The sequence below is a fragment of the Drosophila biarmipes genome, chromosome 3L (genome assembly GCF_025231255.1).
Source record: "Drosophila biarmipes strain raj3 chromosome 3L, RU_DBia_V1.1, whole genome shotgun sequence".
In the NCBI taxonomy this organism is placed as follows: Eukaryota; Metazoa; Arthropoda; class Insecta; order Diptera; family Drosophilidae; genus Drosophila; species Drosophila biarmipes.
The window spans coordinates 21,601,829-21,617,766 of NC_066613.1; the positions used below are offsets into that span (position 1 = coordinate 21,601,829).

The following is a 15,938-nucleotide window of genomic DNA, read 5'->3' on the forward strand; positions in this document are numbered from 1 at the left end:
TCCCTCTCCATCATGTTGGCCGAAACTACTTTAGCCGTTCTATTGACTGGCTTTTACACCAGCCCCTGAATCAATTTCGCACATTAAAAAGGCTTAAATCCATTTACTGGCTAAATGGTGAACTATAAAACACTGCAACACTGATAAAAATAATGGAATTCCGAATTTCAAATAAAATATTTGGGTTAAGTACAATAGCGTAATATTCAACTGATAACACTTGAAAGATCATTTATGTCTTTAAAAATTCTTTAAATTACCTTTGTTTCTTATTTATATCATATAATTATTAATTTAAATATTTCCATATTTAAAGTGGAGTTTTTCATCAGTGCCCAACACCATCAACAGATGGCCCAGTAAAAAAGAGAAGAAACGTCCATTACCATTAGGTGGAAAATTTATGTGCTTGCATTTTGAATACATTTTCCTGCCGCTGCTTTAATTGATAGATAAAAATGGCTCACCATTAAACAAATGCCGGCCCGGCCTGCTGGACCAGGCCAATTCATTTAGCAATTAAAACAAGCTGCGGCCAAAACGAAAAGAAACTATAAAATGCAAATCAGTTGCATATAAAAATATATATAATTCATTTGTTAAAAACCATTTGCCGGCCATTTGCTTTTGCTGGCCGGCAAGGGCAGGGCATGGCAGCGTTTTTTATATTTTTTATGCGCTGTGGACAAGAAATATGTTGTCCTTTTAGGCGTTGACAAATCGGCGCTCACACTCGCGCCTAAAAGTGTGCAACAAGCAAAAAGCAGCAGGAGCGCCAGAAAAAGCACAGATGCAAAGCCGGGCAGCCAAAGGCATTCGTGGCGAGGCGGGAATAATAATTTTTGGCACGACTGCCATGTTAACATGTCCCCAGACACGTACTACCAGCCCATGCCAGCCCAACCCAGTCCATACGAGCCCATACCATACCATGCCACCCATTGAATTCGGTAAACGTTGCATACTTCCCGGCGCGAGTTTATTATGTAGAAGGGGCGAATATATGTGTGTCCTGGCTGCATTTCATCGCCCCTGTCTCCTGCCGCCCGCCGTCGGGCTTACCGGCTGCCCCTGTGGCTTGTAGAACCATTAGTGAACACGGGTTACTGTGATTACCCCGGGTCGACCCCCTCCGACACCCAAAAAGCGACAGGTTCACCCTGGGATTGCAGTATTCTTGGCGCAATTTCCATTCGCATTTGCATTTCGCATTGAAATATATAAATACGTGCGCGGCTTTTGGGGCGGTAGACAAATTACTTTTTAAATGCACTGTAAGCCCTTCAATTGTAATTGGCCGCCGTGCGGTTTCGAAACTTTGCCAAAAAAAAAGTAGCAGAGAAAACAGGCCGAATCGAAGAGAGGAGCAGAAAAGTTTGAGTGAGCCGCATTAAAAAACAATAAAAAAATATTGGGCCGAGGAAAGGCTAAGGACTGTGGGCCCAGCGTCTAATGGCGTCACGTTTGTGCCGCCCCGAAAAGTGGCATGCAACATGCGATTGCTGCCAAAAGTGCCGCCTGGCACGAGTCCAGGACCAGCAGGCCCAAGGACCTGAAGCGTAGGACCTCCTCTGGTTAGTTGGCTTGTTAGTTGGCAGCCTGCCGGTGCTGCCTGTTGCACTTGCCACTTGCCGCTTGCCGTTGGGGCACGACTGCTATTCGTTCTGGTTAGGCGTGCTGCCAACTCGAGTCCTTTCAAGGATGTGTCTCTGTGTGCCGTGTTGAATTTTTCATTTCATTTGGCGGCAGCAATCCACTTGAATGGGAATTTCGTGTCGTCGCAGTCGCAGTCGCAGTAGCAATGGCAGTCGCAGACGTTGTCGTCTTCGTCAAGCGGAAACGGAAGTGAACAGGCCAAACAACTGCACATATAGAGCACATAATAAACGTTCCAAATTGAGTGAATGACTGAATCTCGGCCCCCCCAGCCCATAAATCCCCGCAGTGAGCCACACAAATTTTGTGGCATTTTTTTGGCCATCAGCCAGCAGCAGGCTGGCATGAGCCGGGGATTATTAGACAATTAAATTGACGTTAATGAATTAATTTATGAGCTTCTGCGGTGGTCTTCTGGCCTGTTGCACAGAGAGAGACAATTAGGGCCACAGCTTAGCCTTCGGTTAATGAAGGTTTATCGCCTCCGATGGCAGGCAATTGAGGTTGAAGCACCGAATGCAACTGCTGCTAAATTTTGATGGACTAGTTTTGGTGTTTAATCTGCCCGAAGCTACGACTACAAATAGCTTGAGATTGAAATTAATTTTCTGCCCCGGCCGGATCTCATGTTCGGAGCAGCTCATTAAAACTCATTACAGGATTTGCGCAGCATCTCCAGGCCATATAACAGGGTAAACAGGAATAGTTTCGCCTTGGCAAGGACTCAGCCCGAACGACCTTTAGCATAATCTCGAGTTTCATATTTCATTAATTAAAATTATGTTCAAGGCAGGGCAGATAGCCGTTTTCGTTGAAGCACCTGCTCGGTTGTAGACTCATTAACAGCCCTCCCCCACACACACTTATATGTATATATATATATATAGCACGGCCAAGGGATGAGTTGTGCAACACAATATCATTGTTGCTTTGATTAATGATTTGCACAAAATCATAAAAGCTTTTCTGCTTCCCTAAACCCTGCCCGCCCACTCCATCCATCTTCATCTTCATCAGCATGGTCGTCGTCGTCGGCGGCGGGAAAAAGGTTTCGCATTACAAAAACGTTCCTAATTAATACGAAGCGGAATGTTACCGAATATTGAAAATGTCTATTCAATTCGAAATTGTCATACGCAAGTCGAAACCTCTCGAAAGGAAAGGAGGTTCGCAGAGGCGGAGGTTCGTGCGTAATGTGAAGCCTGCCATTATTATGCTAATTAATTGACATCAAAAGCAAAGAAAATGGCAGAGCCCAGGCCTAGGAGCAGCTTTTTGTTAAACTTATTTATATCAAAATCAATGACAGTCGACAATGGAGGGGAAGGGTGGGCGGGGGAGCCCGTAAGCCGCTTTGAATAGAAATGCAAATTGAAGTGCGCGTATGCCAATTATTTTGATATATATTTTTTGTACACAATTATAATAAGATAATAATGAGCAGTCGAACAAAGGAGCAGGTGCTTTGCGCAGGTACCCGACGCTGTCATCGCAAAATAATGGCCTGTAATAGGATTTCCTGTTCCCCAGAGAGAGCGCCCGGCGAAGGCTGGCGGAAGGGAAGGCAGGGAAAAGCGGAAAAGCCGCCTATAAACATGCAATTTCGATACAACTCTTGACTCACTTGACTCCACTCTGCGCTCATTTTCCAGGGAGCATCCTCCAGCCTGGTCGTCAAATACGCCGACACGGAGAAGGAGCGACAAATAAGGCGCATGCAGCAAATGGCCGGTCACATGAACCTCCTCAATCCGTTCGTCTTTAATCAGTTCAGTCCGTACGGCGCCTACGCTCAGGTAAGTCCGCCCGCCCCCGCCCCTCCCTTTGGCAAATACTATATGTAAAGCAGCTCCCCTCTCCCCCGGAACTGCAGCAGCAGCAGCAGGCCGCCCTGATGGCCGCCGCCGCCACGGCGCCCGGCTCCGCCGCCTACATGAACCCCATGGCGGCCCTGGCAACGCAGATACCTCACGGCCTCAACGGCACCGGCCAGCCTCCCTCGCTGCCCTCGCCGACCATGCCCAACTTCAACATGGGCGCCAACACGCCCAACGGCCAACCCGGCGGAGCGGCTGCCGCTGCCGCTGCGGCGGCCGCTGCGGACGGCGTCTTCACGAACGGCATTCCACAAACGGCATTCCCAGGACGTGAGTATTAAATATATTTAAACAAAATTAAATACAACATTTCAGAAAACAATTGAGAAATCCGAATTGTTTTTATATAAAAATTAATTTTAACTATAAGGTGCAGATACAATAGTTAAACAAATTGTGTAGATAAATGAATTAAGATTTCTAGGGTACTATTATTTAAAAGGTTGAAGGTTGAGGTTTACACAAATAATTATTTAAATATTTTTCTAAATCTATAAACCCAATCCAAGGAATATTTTTTAAACTGCATTAGTATTTTTAGTTCTTAGAAACGTAAGCTTCTATAATAAATTCAAGGGATTATTTTTATAATCTTCATTAGGATTTTTAGATCAAAGAAACTTAGATGTATAGATTAGTATAGATTATCTTAAAATATAGATTATCTTAAAATATGCGAGGTGTATAAAAACAAACAAGTTTAGGATGTCAGCTTACACTTTGTAGAACACCTTTTTAATTTCAATGGCTAAAATAAAATAAATGAGTATTTTCTATAGCCCCCGAACTCCTCGTTGCAGATCCACTGCACTTGACTATACCGCCACAAGGTTTGCCAAACGGCGATGCTGCTACCCTGCAACATGCCTTCCCTGGTCTGCCACCGTTTCCAGGAGTTGGTAAGTGTTTTTTGCCTAGACAAGACTAAGTTTTAATCCTAAGTATTAGAACCAAGACACGCTTGGCGGCCAAAAAACAGAACCGCCAGACAATTTTCGATCGCAATTCGCCTAATTTCCCAGTATCACTGAGTCTCCATTCACCCGAAATGAGTAATTTTGCCATGTCATTTGAATCGCGTTCAGTCACACATTTAGCCCCATAATCTGCATCACCCATGGCATTGTGTACCATCATCTCACCACCATCGTTTTTATTATTAGCATCGGATTATGTTCCAAAGAACCCAACCACAACAGCAAAAAACAGCCCAATCATTCATTACTGTTTTTATCGAATAATTAATAATTGTTGTGTCATGCCATAAATATTTATTGTTAGTAAAGTGTTATATAACTCTAATTTCTAAAAAATAATCTTGTTATGATTTTTACTTTGTGCAAAGGAAGACAAGCTTCCAAACGTTCGCTTTTATTTCATTCGATTTCCTTTGCTATGATTTGAAATATGAAAATATTTTTGACCTTAAATATTATTAGAAATTTTAAGCTGTTATGGAAACAGCGCCCTAACCCCGTTCTCAAATCCAGTCGGCCTACTGCGACTGGTTAACAGCATTTAGTTTGGTTCTTTAGAGATTTGTTTCATTGTCTGTGGATTACTAAAATATGAGAACTATTTCAAATACCTAAAACATATATATATATATTTATACGTATTCTTAACTGTTGTGTTGTCTTTATAAATGTTTCGGAATTTGTGTAAAAACCAAAAACAAAATTATTTATATATAATGCAGCCTTCCCCGCCGTCTATGGACAGTTTCCACAAGCTTTACCACCTCCCCTAGCGGCGGTTGCACCCACTCAGCGTGAAGGTAAGCTTTTCATTATAATTTCGTTAATCACCTATATGCCACCTCCTAAAACCCCATCATCCCCGAACCCCCCCGACACACATCCGTGCGTTTGTTTCAGTTCTTGTTGAGCGACATTGCATTTGACCTTTTTTCCAATATCGAATGATTTCGGGTAAATGCAAATACTTATCTGTTTACATTGTACATGTGTCTCCCGATTCAGAATTTTGTTCGATTCTTTGTCATCGTAAACATGCTACACACACACACACACACACACAGATACACGTACACTCGGAGAAAAAAGTACTGTGATATCGCCTTCGATCTAGCCGACGATGGGCAGTAATTAATTTTATTTGCTGTGCGGAGAGAAATTAAATTTTAAACAAAAGGCCATAAAAATTAATTACTTTGCATCCTGCGTTTCTTTGGTCCTTATTTTATTTTGATAAACATTTTATCCCTTTTGTTGCCACCGCCACCACCACCCTGTGCCAAAAAGTGGAAAGGACGCCTTTCCGGCTTGGAATGGGCCTTCCAACCCTTTTGTTTGGGGTTGGCGAGCAAGGCGTAAATCGTTTTTAATGGCTGCATTCAACGGCATTTTATGCGATCGTAAAAATTACATATAAACTGCTTAAAATCATATAAAGACCGTCGGCGTATTTCGAAGACATTTGCTCATAAAATTTTATGTTTCTTTCTCGGTTCGTTTTGCTCATCTTTTTGCCTCTCGTCAGGGACTTCAGAGATACAAGTAATCCATTTTCTCCCCGTAAAACAAAGTGTGTTGGTGTGGCTGTACCTCTGTACCTCTGTGTATCTGTGTGTGCGTGTGTGTGCCTGTGCCATATTCATTTGTATTCGTGTGTGTATACTACCTATATGCTAACTATAAACCTAACTTGAGTGTAAAGTTCGTTTGGTTCCATTTCGATATCTGTGCGCCGTAGTCTGTTGTTTCTCTGTGTATCCTCTAGACCTTACCTGCATGACATACACCCAGTCACAAACACACTACCTATGTGTGGATACCGTATAGTACACCATAATACATCATTTGGGAACTCGGGCTAAAGCTAAGCTAACGTCTTAAGTATATTCATTAGGCATCTCTAGAGTATATGCATAGCAAGCTCTTGAAACAGTTTGTCATTTAGAGTGTTCGTTTGCTCATGGTTTTGGTTTTGCTTATATTGCGCCCTTAGTTTTAGTTGATTCAGTCCAGAAAAACAAGATCAGAACCACAGCCACACAGATCACAAATGAGAAATTCCGAAAAAATACCATACCAAGTCAGACAAAAATCGAAATCAATGCAAACAAGACAAGAACAAGCAAGCAGACATAACTCATAAATTTGGAATTATGATTTTCCTCATTATTAAACTTAATTTGTTCTCTACTTTGTTTCTTCTCTTTGAAATGTCTCCCTTTAAGATTTTCTGATGTTCCCAGGATGTTCGATATCCGGACCCGAGGGCTGCAATCTCTTCATCTACCACTTGCCGCAAGAGTTTGGCGATGCCGAGTTAATGCAAATGTTCCTGCCCTTCGGCAATGTGATCAGCTCCAAGGTCTTCATCGATCGTGCTACAAACCAGAGCAAATGTTTCGGTAGTGTGAAAGATATATCAAGCGGAATTTCATGAATCTTAAACTCATATATAATATTTTACCCACAGGTTTTGTTTCATTCGATAATCCCGCCAGCGCTCAAGCGGCCATTCAGGCCATGAATGGCTTCCAGATTGGCATGAAAAGACTGAAAGTTCAATTGAAGCGGCCAAAGGATGCCAGTCGACCCTATTAACAATCGGAGTTCCTTAAACGCAATTCACAACAAGAACAACAACAACAACAACAACAACTACAGCTACAACCAACTGGAGCAACAACATCAGCCACAGCAGCTTTGCCAACAACTACAGCATTTTCCGCAGCCACGCCCACACCGGGCGGACTAAGCTCCGCCTCCGCGACAGCCACAACAACAGCCCACTATAATAGCCTTAGCAGCTGCTTTAGGCCAACTTTGCCCACTGAGAGCTCCACCCACCACGCCCACATGCCCTACACCTTCGCCAGCTGGCGCAGCGGCACCTACTGCTACCGCAACAACAACAACAACAACAACAACAACAGCGACAACTGCAGCGATAAGAACAGCAACAACAACAACAATATCAGCAACAACAACAGGAACGATCCAGAGTCCCAGTCGAAAAACGATCCACAACAACCCAACACCAATTGCTCCAAGGTGGAACTGGTCGAGAGACTGTTCATGTGGCAGCAACAGAAGCGAAAGGCCTAGGTGCAACATCAGCCACAACAGCAACCAGAACAACTGCAGCTACAATAAGGAGCAACTATTGATGGGGTGAGCAGAACTATAGATTAAGGACCGAAGGGGTTCTATGAAACATAGATACGGTGTTGAAGTTTTATGGGAATCATAAAATAATGATTATAAATGGGCGTTTTTGAATATATAGTTCATTTAAAAGAATAGGGATCCAAAAATGGCTTTTCCGTAATAATCTATGTTGCGTGCACATGTCAATATCCTTTCTTTAATTTTCTTTTCCAGTTCTTATATATATTATTGCATTCCTTACTAATAACATCGCCCTCCTTCCATTTCAGATGGTCGTCAGCCATGCTATGTGAAAACGATTATAGAAACTAAATACACGCAAGGAGTGTGTAACAAAAAAAAAAATAAAAAATAGTAAACAAGAAAAATGTAAATGAAAAAAAGAAAACACCTTAGAGCTGAAAAAATGAATAGATTTATATATATAATATATTTATATATATTTATCCGATTATACATTCAACTGAATGCAGTACAGCAGTACATACAAAATAATGAGAGAAAACCAACCACAAAATTATAAAATTGAGAAAAAACCGAAAGAATGACAGAATTTTTGCCAAAATATCGATTTAATAAAAGTATATATTTATAGAAGCAAGGAACAAAAACATTGATATTGATAGTTTTGTTAACAACTAAAGAACAAGAACATTGCACACCACTACACTCCCCACACAGAACACAAAACTTGAGACAAAAACTGACTGGCAAGAGACCAAAATTATCTGGGTTTTCAAATAAAAAACAAACAAAAAAAAAAAAACAAGAATAAAAACAATTAAGGACGATAAGAGCAGCAACCATTTTATATGAGTAATTGGTGATGGGAATTTATAAAAATTAACCAATCTGCGCAAGGAAAATTAGTTGAAGAACAGAGCAAAAACAAAAGAACAACTATTAAAACTGAATTTGTTAATCTAATGATGAACTCGATCGGAGTTTAAAGTTAATCGAGTAATTAGAAGGCGTCAGCTAAAGGAAAGGGTTATAAAGTGTAGAAGGGACGTAGAGGAAGCTAGGTGAGATGGAAGACAAAGTAGGTCTGCAACTTTTTAGCATTTAGTGGTAAGCAAAATGGCAAAGATTCAACAGATGCATAAACAGATTATATGTACACATGAAAAATTAACACAAAAATTCGAATTTAATTAATTTTAAGTAAAACAAAACGGATATAGGAAGTTAGAACTAGGCGGGACAGAGCAAGCCACTTAATATATGCGACATGCTTTGAGGGCCATGTCCGACCCCAAAGGGTTCGACCAGCCTGACCACGAGCAAAAATATCATTTTTTATAATACATAAATGAGTACTAATTTTAGAAATATTATAATATGGATTTGTTAGAACTATTGAAGAGAATCACGGTGAGGGAAGCTAAACAAAAAACATTGAAAAGATTAACGAAATACAATATCTAAAGCGATCATTTACGTTGGCCTATATTCTCTGAGGGAGAAAGTTCTTGTAATTGTTTTAACTTCTCAACTTGTTTGATTCGATGCCGTTTGGTTTAAAATTGTATTCAACAAAATCGTAAACGATTTTATAGAATAATAAACAAAATTTTGAATAAAATCAAACAACAACTTTACACTTAATCTTAGCTGCTTTCAACAAAAACAATTACAGGTACTTACAGATATACATGCATATATATATATATATACATAGAAATATATAATAAAATCAAGAAAAAGCAAAAAGTAAATAAAAACACAAAGAGAAGAGAGGGAAGGAAAATATAAATAGGGCTACTGAGAAACGGAAAACATAAAAAACATTTTGCTATGGAAGTATTACTATAAAAATATATACAAAATAGATATACAGAACAGCAGAAAACTGAAAGTTTTGGCCACTTATTTTCACAACCAGCTCCGAGAAAGATACAGATACAGCAAAAGAATCAGATTCCGATCAAGTTGACCATAGCGCGCCCTAGCCAGACTAAGCAAACTATTTAACACTAAGCATATATTAATTATTATTGATTGTTATTATAAACAAACAAATTACCATTAGAATTTTTATCACAGTCAAAAAGGAAGCAAGTATTTTTTAGCAAAACTAGAGAATTTATCACGGCCTATTAAATTTATTCTCAACCATTTCGTTTCGTTTGACACACCGACAAAGGACGACACAACACCCCCGCACACCTACACTGAAATCCAACTAAAATTATTGTCAATAAAGAAGCGTAAAAATGAGATCTTTATCCGACACTTACTCAACTGTCTGTTGAATCGAATCATTAACAATTTAGCAGCAAAATCTGTACAAAAGCAAGAGGGGAAGGAGGACCGAAGAGTCAAATCTACAGCTAAATATGCCAAAAAATAAGATTATGGATAGTGAAAAGATAAAGAAGGGAGGGTGGAGAAAATTAACAATTATTTAGAGTTTGTATAGTGAAAATGATAAGTTTAGAGTCGCCTAGTCTGTGGGTCCTGCAGGGGAATCCCCGACTGCGGGACGTATTTGATACTAAAGATATAAAATTTAAATATTAACAAATACAAATATAAAAAATATAAGAAATATTTAAATATGAAAATAAAATTGTTATCAGAGTTAAAGTTAATTTTGTTACCAGTGCAATAAATACTTTGGTGCAGATACTTATGGGTTCCCTCTCAACCAATATCAGTTTCGATTTCAGTTACAGTTTACATTTTACACTTATGTTGTGAGTATTGCCAGTCGGATCACTGGGACAGTATTAGAAATCGGAGGATAAATATTATATTCAAGGTCGAATCGAATTAATCTGTTTAGTTTTTCCACGTTTATTTTGTCACAAAATGTTAGGCCTCGACAGGAGAAATATTGTAAATATAGAAAATGAAAACTAAGGCGGATGAAAGTCCCACACTGAGAAGAAACGAATGGAAATGGCAGTTATTTAACGACACATGCATACAAGTATAATTATATACATACCTACAAACATACAAGTACATAACGTATATATGAAAATTATCAAACTGATTTTAGCGCCTATTCAAAAGTAGTTCAGCCAGAGACACCCAAGAATTTTGACAGCTTTGAATTAAAATGCTAAACTAGAATTTTACTTCGGAAAACTCATCCAGATACACGAACACACTACATGTATTTACGATCTTGTATGAATCGATCTAGTCAAATTCAAGTTAATTATTGCATAAAGAAAATTAAACCTTAATGAAGAATAAGAAATATAAAAATCAAGTCAAACTATTGAGATAATAATAATTTACTATTATTATGTACTATGATTATGATTAACGAATTATAATTTATTTATGTATTGAAAATACGAACACAAGTATTTAAATTAAAATATAACAAATTATTATTACAATTATTATTATTATTATTATATGCTATTATACAAACATTTTTAGATCATATACACTATACTATAAAACATACGGAATCAAGCAAAATAATTCATTTTGTGCTAAACTGATTTTGGCAAAATTATGCAAATTATATACCAAGAGGAAGGATACTAAACCCTAAATTATCGTAACTATTATTTCTAAAGCATAACACACAATAAAACTAAACTAAACCAAGAGAAGCAGAACAAATAAAAGAGAAAACAAATTGAAAACCAAAAATACAATGCAACCAACTTGTTTTATTTTCTTCTCATTATTTTCCGCGTCTGTGACATCCGGCTTTTGATTCATTTCAATTGGCAGATACCAGGACAGACTAGGTCACACACCCCCGAAACACACACAATCCCCACTCCCACTCGCAACAGAGGACTGAGAATTTGGCATAATCCCCAACCCCGATTTGAATATCGTTTCCAACCATGTTCTCCCTTGAGTATCGTTTGATAAAAACTAAAAACAAAAACCAAAACACGAAAAGGGCTGTGACACGAACGTTTAACAAAAAGTGTGAACAAAATCAAATTTATTTATTGTTTGCGCTTGGTTTGATTTTAATGTTAATTTTAAAGAGCGGTGATAACAAGAAACCACTAAAGCCAAATCAAAATTAAATTGATAAACGAATAAAATACAATATAAACGAACAATTAAGTCGCTTAATTCAAATTCGAAATGAAATGTGATGAAAGCAAAAAAAAAGCATAAATAACTAACAAAAAACATGTCGAATTCATATTAAACATTAACGAATAGAAAAAGACAATTGTACCTTGAGCATGAAGTGTAAAAATTGGAACTCGTAAAAATTAAAGTATTCCTAGAAATAAACCATAGATAACAACCACATTAACTGAAAATGGACAGGTTTCGCCCATCTGCTTGAGGGGATATGAAAATTGGCACGTTTCTTTGCAAGTTTTGCCAAAATCCAGTTTAGTGCCAGAGAAATCCTTTAAAGCTACAATCTGCATTTAGCGTCGTCATACTCCGCGTTCTCACTGTCTCTCAATTAAACGCACACACACAACGAACTCTCCACCCTATATATGTACACACCCATCATATCAAGTACGCGACAGCCTTCTCGGCGATTCTCAAGTTGTTTAGCTAACGGCGAAGAGATATGAAATCGAAGGGACCCCATTGGCATTGCATTTCCTCCTGATTTGTTCGGTTTGTTTGAAATTTCCATTTTCTGTTCGTAGCCAGCTAAGACTAGCGCTAATCTAAGAATAAGCATTGTACATTACTAATGAAAATGAAGTCTCTTATCGATGATCGTTCCTTAAACTTAATCTATATGCGAATAGATTTTGTCCTACGCATAGTGTATTTTTATTATACACCATGCGGAATGTGGCATTCTTATAGAATGTTTATTACTCTATACAAAGCATTACTAATAAAAACTAACTTCTTTATTTATTATATATACTATACACAAATATATTATATACTAGTTAATGACAAGGTTAGACAAAGTAGTGAATGAAGCTTACAACACTGACACGGAAACAAATGAACATGAACAAAAAAGAAGAACAACCAAAAAACACTGGAGTCCAAGTTTAGAACTTACTAATCAAAAATATATTTAGATACACTTTTCTGCAGGTATTTAAAAGAAAGTAAAAGTAAAGGTAAAACTAAACTAAAGCTAACGATAACGATAAATAACGATAGAGACAAGCACTTAACCCCACCATAACCAAGGACTTACCAAAATTGCATACACTAGTTTTCTAACTACACCTACAAGGACACCCAATCAACACTCCAACTAACACACAGACACAGTTACAAGGGCCCAAAAAGGCGACAGGACGAAGGATGTAGTGTAAGATTGATCGACGAAGAGGGAAGGATAGGGGTGCATATCTTTTTGCCAAGCCTAAAACATTTTGCCTTTAATATTTATAACGCATTTTTGCTTTGGTTTTAATAGGAACACAAGAATGACATATTGGATACAGGGTAATACATGCAGTTAAATCTAAATACATAGTAAACTAAACCTATCAAGTAACTATGATAATTTCGTATTGATACCGAAACATTTTCATTCATTTGTATAATAATTTCCCCCAAAGCTTTCGCACTTTTTTCGATACGATACTTTTAAGCTCGTGACACACTTTTGAAGCTTTGCATACCAAATAGATTTCGCTTGGATAGGCATAGGGTTAGATCCTAGAGTATCATCAACCGTGGGCATAGATGGGACAAGGAAAGGCAGTAGTAGCCATAGGAATATAACAAAACCAGCAACAATAATTGGCGGCGCTTGTAAGAAAGCTCAGAAAGTGCATTTAAAATACAACAAAAATATGAAAACAAATGGGAGAAAAGAAAGGAGAAATTTAAACATTTTTAAAAGCAGAAACTAGTCGTACTTATATAGACGATATATTATAATACTATTATTATGACAATTATTACTATTACTATGAACAAAGAAAGATTTATTAGCGAGCTAAGGTCAACCAAGCATTATATAAACCAATTTTGCAATTATACAAACCGAATCGGACGGAATGATATGGGAGGAATATAGTACGTGTACGGCTGGAGATATTGGCGTTGAAAAGGCCCAAAGTTATTTTTTGTAGATAAAACTGTTATCTTTTAGTACTTAGCCAAATGTTAGATCGAGGTACGAGATACAGAGATATAACTCATGTAGTTGGCAGCAGGCTAATCGAATAAAACCAAATGGTCAAAGCGAATTTATATTGTATATAGTATAAAATCCCTCAAACAGACACCCGAACCAGGGGGTTGAATTATTGCATATTATTAAAAAACATAAAAAGTGAAAGCTAGCCTAGATTTTAGCATCAACACATCAGAAAAACAAACACTTATGTACACTTGGTATTTTTTGAGTGTAGCTTGAGATGCAACTCAGAAACTATTTCTCGGATGCAGTACCACAGCTACAGCTTCTTTATACACTCTATATGCTTTTCGTTTAGAAATCCGTCCGTATTTAGCATTATGCAAGCACACAGACACTCACACACACGTAAGCAAACGGCAGGTGGTTTGATTTTGGTAACTTAGCCTCACTTTCGATTGATTTGCTATTGCCCAAGAGTTATGTAATTACATTCGTCAGTTCCGAACCCCAGAACAAGCCCACACAAATACAAGTACTTAGCCATGATTACATCAATCCATTATTTGAGATTTTTGAAGAGCACCTTTAACGAAAACAATAAGAAATTAGCAGCAAAATGTGAATGAGAAACACAAACGAAAACTAAAATAAAAACCTAACATTAAAATTCAACAAAAGACATTTAAAATTAAGAGAACTTGCACCTAATATTAGTAGCATAAATGTAAAGACAGAAAATGCAAATAAAGAATTCGTATCAATTTAATTTGAAGCAAAGCAGATTCCAAGCAAGCATGCTTTTACACCCCTACACACGATTCGTGATCAGTTCCTTTAAAATCTGTCAAGAGGAATTTCGAATTCGAAAGCGAGAACAAAACCAGAAGCAAAACCAAACGAGGCGAAATCAAGAATAACAACACATGAATTAAATGTTAAATGTAAAATGGTTTCAGAATCAAAAAGAATAAAATATACATAGAGCATTAACAGGATCCCTGTCACTGTGAGCCCGGAACAGTTCAGGAGTTTTTCTCTAGCCTTTCGTCTTTCATTGACTTTGATTTGAATTCCGACATCGAATCCACTTTGTACACAAGTCGAGCATCTCTCACTTTATGCATTTTTTCCACTATGTACATCACAAACGGAAACGGATATGAAGGCACACAGCTACTACATGCATACTCACGTATATTAAATATGACAAAATTTATATTTACACACATAAATGCCGAACTAACGAGATGGATGGTAATAGTCAAAAGTAGTTGAGCGAGACAGGAGGACAGACGTGAAGAACAATTAAGTAAATCATTTATAATAGCAACAAGAAGGTCTTTATATAACTATTTATAGAAATATACGCTATATACTATACATATATGTACATTAAATACAATCTATGAATAATGAAACCAAAATGGCGAAGTGTGTAAAATTGTGCATTCGTTCATTAAAACAAAAGGATGAAAGTAAACACCGAAAAAACAATACAGATATATATCTATATATATACTCAATCGGCCTTTTCCGCGATGCCTTGCCACGCGGAAAGCGGCTGGGAGCCCACAACACAAGTAAATGCTATCGAACAAGAAAACTATTAATTAATTATGAACAAAACTATAAATATTTTAATACTTAAAGCATTATCAACAGAAGTATATTTTAAACATTATTTATGCGACTTACTGCAGGATACCAATACCACATAGATAAACCCAGCATAATAATAGACGAGTACATACTACAGTAACAATAACTACCGATCGATCGAGGACGACACCATCCCCACACACACAGGCTAGTTTCTGATCAGTTTCTTTCCCTAAGATCTGCTAAGTTCCGGAACACCCCGAACCAAAAACCCACTATGAAAACCAAAAACCGATGCAGTAGGAGCAAAGCAGATTAGTTAGGTGAAGACCGCGGCGAGGGGCTAACAATAAGGAGAGATCGAGATGGTATAAGTCGTAATAACAGAAATATCAAACACCCTAGTATTAATTATTGCCAGTTTCAAAATATGGGCAAACAGTGTACATTTTGTTTCGTTTGCCAAAAAAAAAACTGGGCGTCGCTGATGGACGACATTGATGATAAGGACGATAGGGACGATAAGGAGGCGGGGTCTTATATGGAGCAGGAAATTGGACATAGAGAGCGGGAGGAGATTATAAACCAAGTTATAATTACAACAATTAAATTATTATTAATAATAATTATTATACACAAAAA

The 15,938-nt window shown here is 37.8% G+C and overlaps 1 protein-coding gene across 33 annotated transcripts in view; it reads left to right on the top strand.

The window, feature by feature from the left end:
* The window catches only part of LOC108034817 (CUGBP Elav-like family member 4), a 277,319-nt gene extending 261,594 nt beyond the window's left edge, over positions 1-15,725 (top strand). For 8 of the 33 annotated variants that reach the window (XM_044094806.2, XM_050886652.1, XM_017109866.3 and 5 more), the window contains 7 exons: positions 3,309-3,452; positions 3,506-3,803; positions 4,334-4,432; positions 5,233-5,310; positions 6,736-6,912; positions 6,981-7,678; positions 7,945-15,725. In XM_044094806.2, the coding sequence (XP_043950741.1) occupies positions 3,309-3,452; positions 3,506-3,803; positions 4,334-4,432; positions 5,233-5,310; positions 6,736-6,912; positions 6,981-7,108 (924 nt within the window). In that variant the 3' untranslated portion in view covers positions 7,109-7,678; positions 7,945-15,725. The remainder of the gene's footprint in view (positions 1-3,308; positions 3,453-3,505; positions 3,804-4,333; positions 4,433-5,232; positions 5,311-6,735; positions 6,913-6,980; positions 7,679-7,944) is intronic. The other 25 variants (XM_044094807.2, XM_050886653.1, XM_017109868.3 and 22 more) reach the window with 7 other exon arrangements.
* Positions 15,726-15,938: the final 213 nt, after the last annotated feature.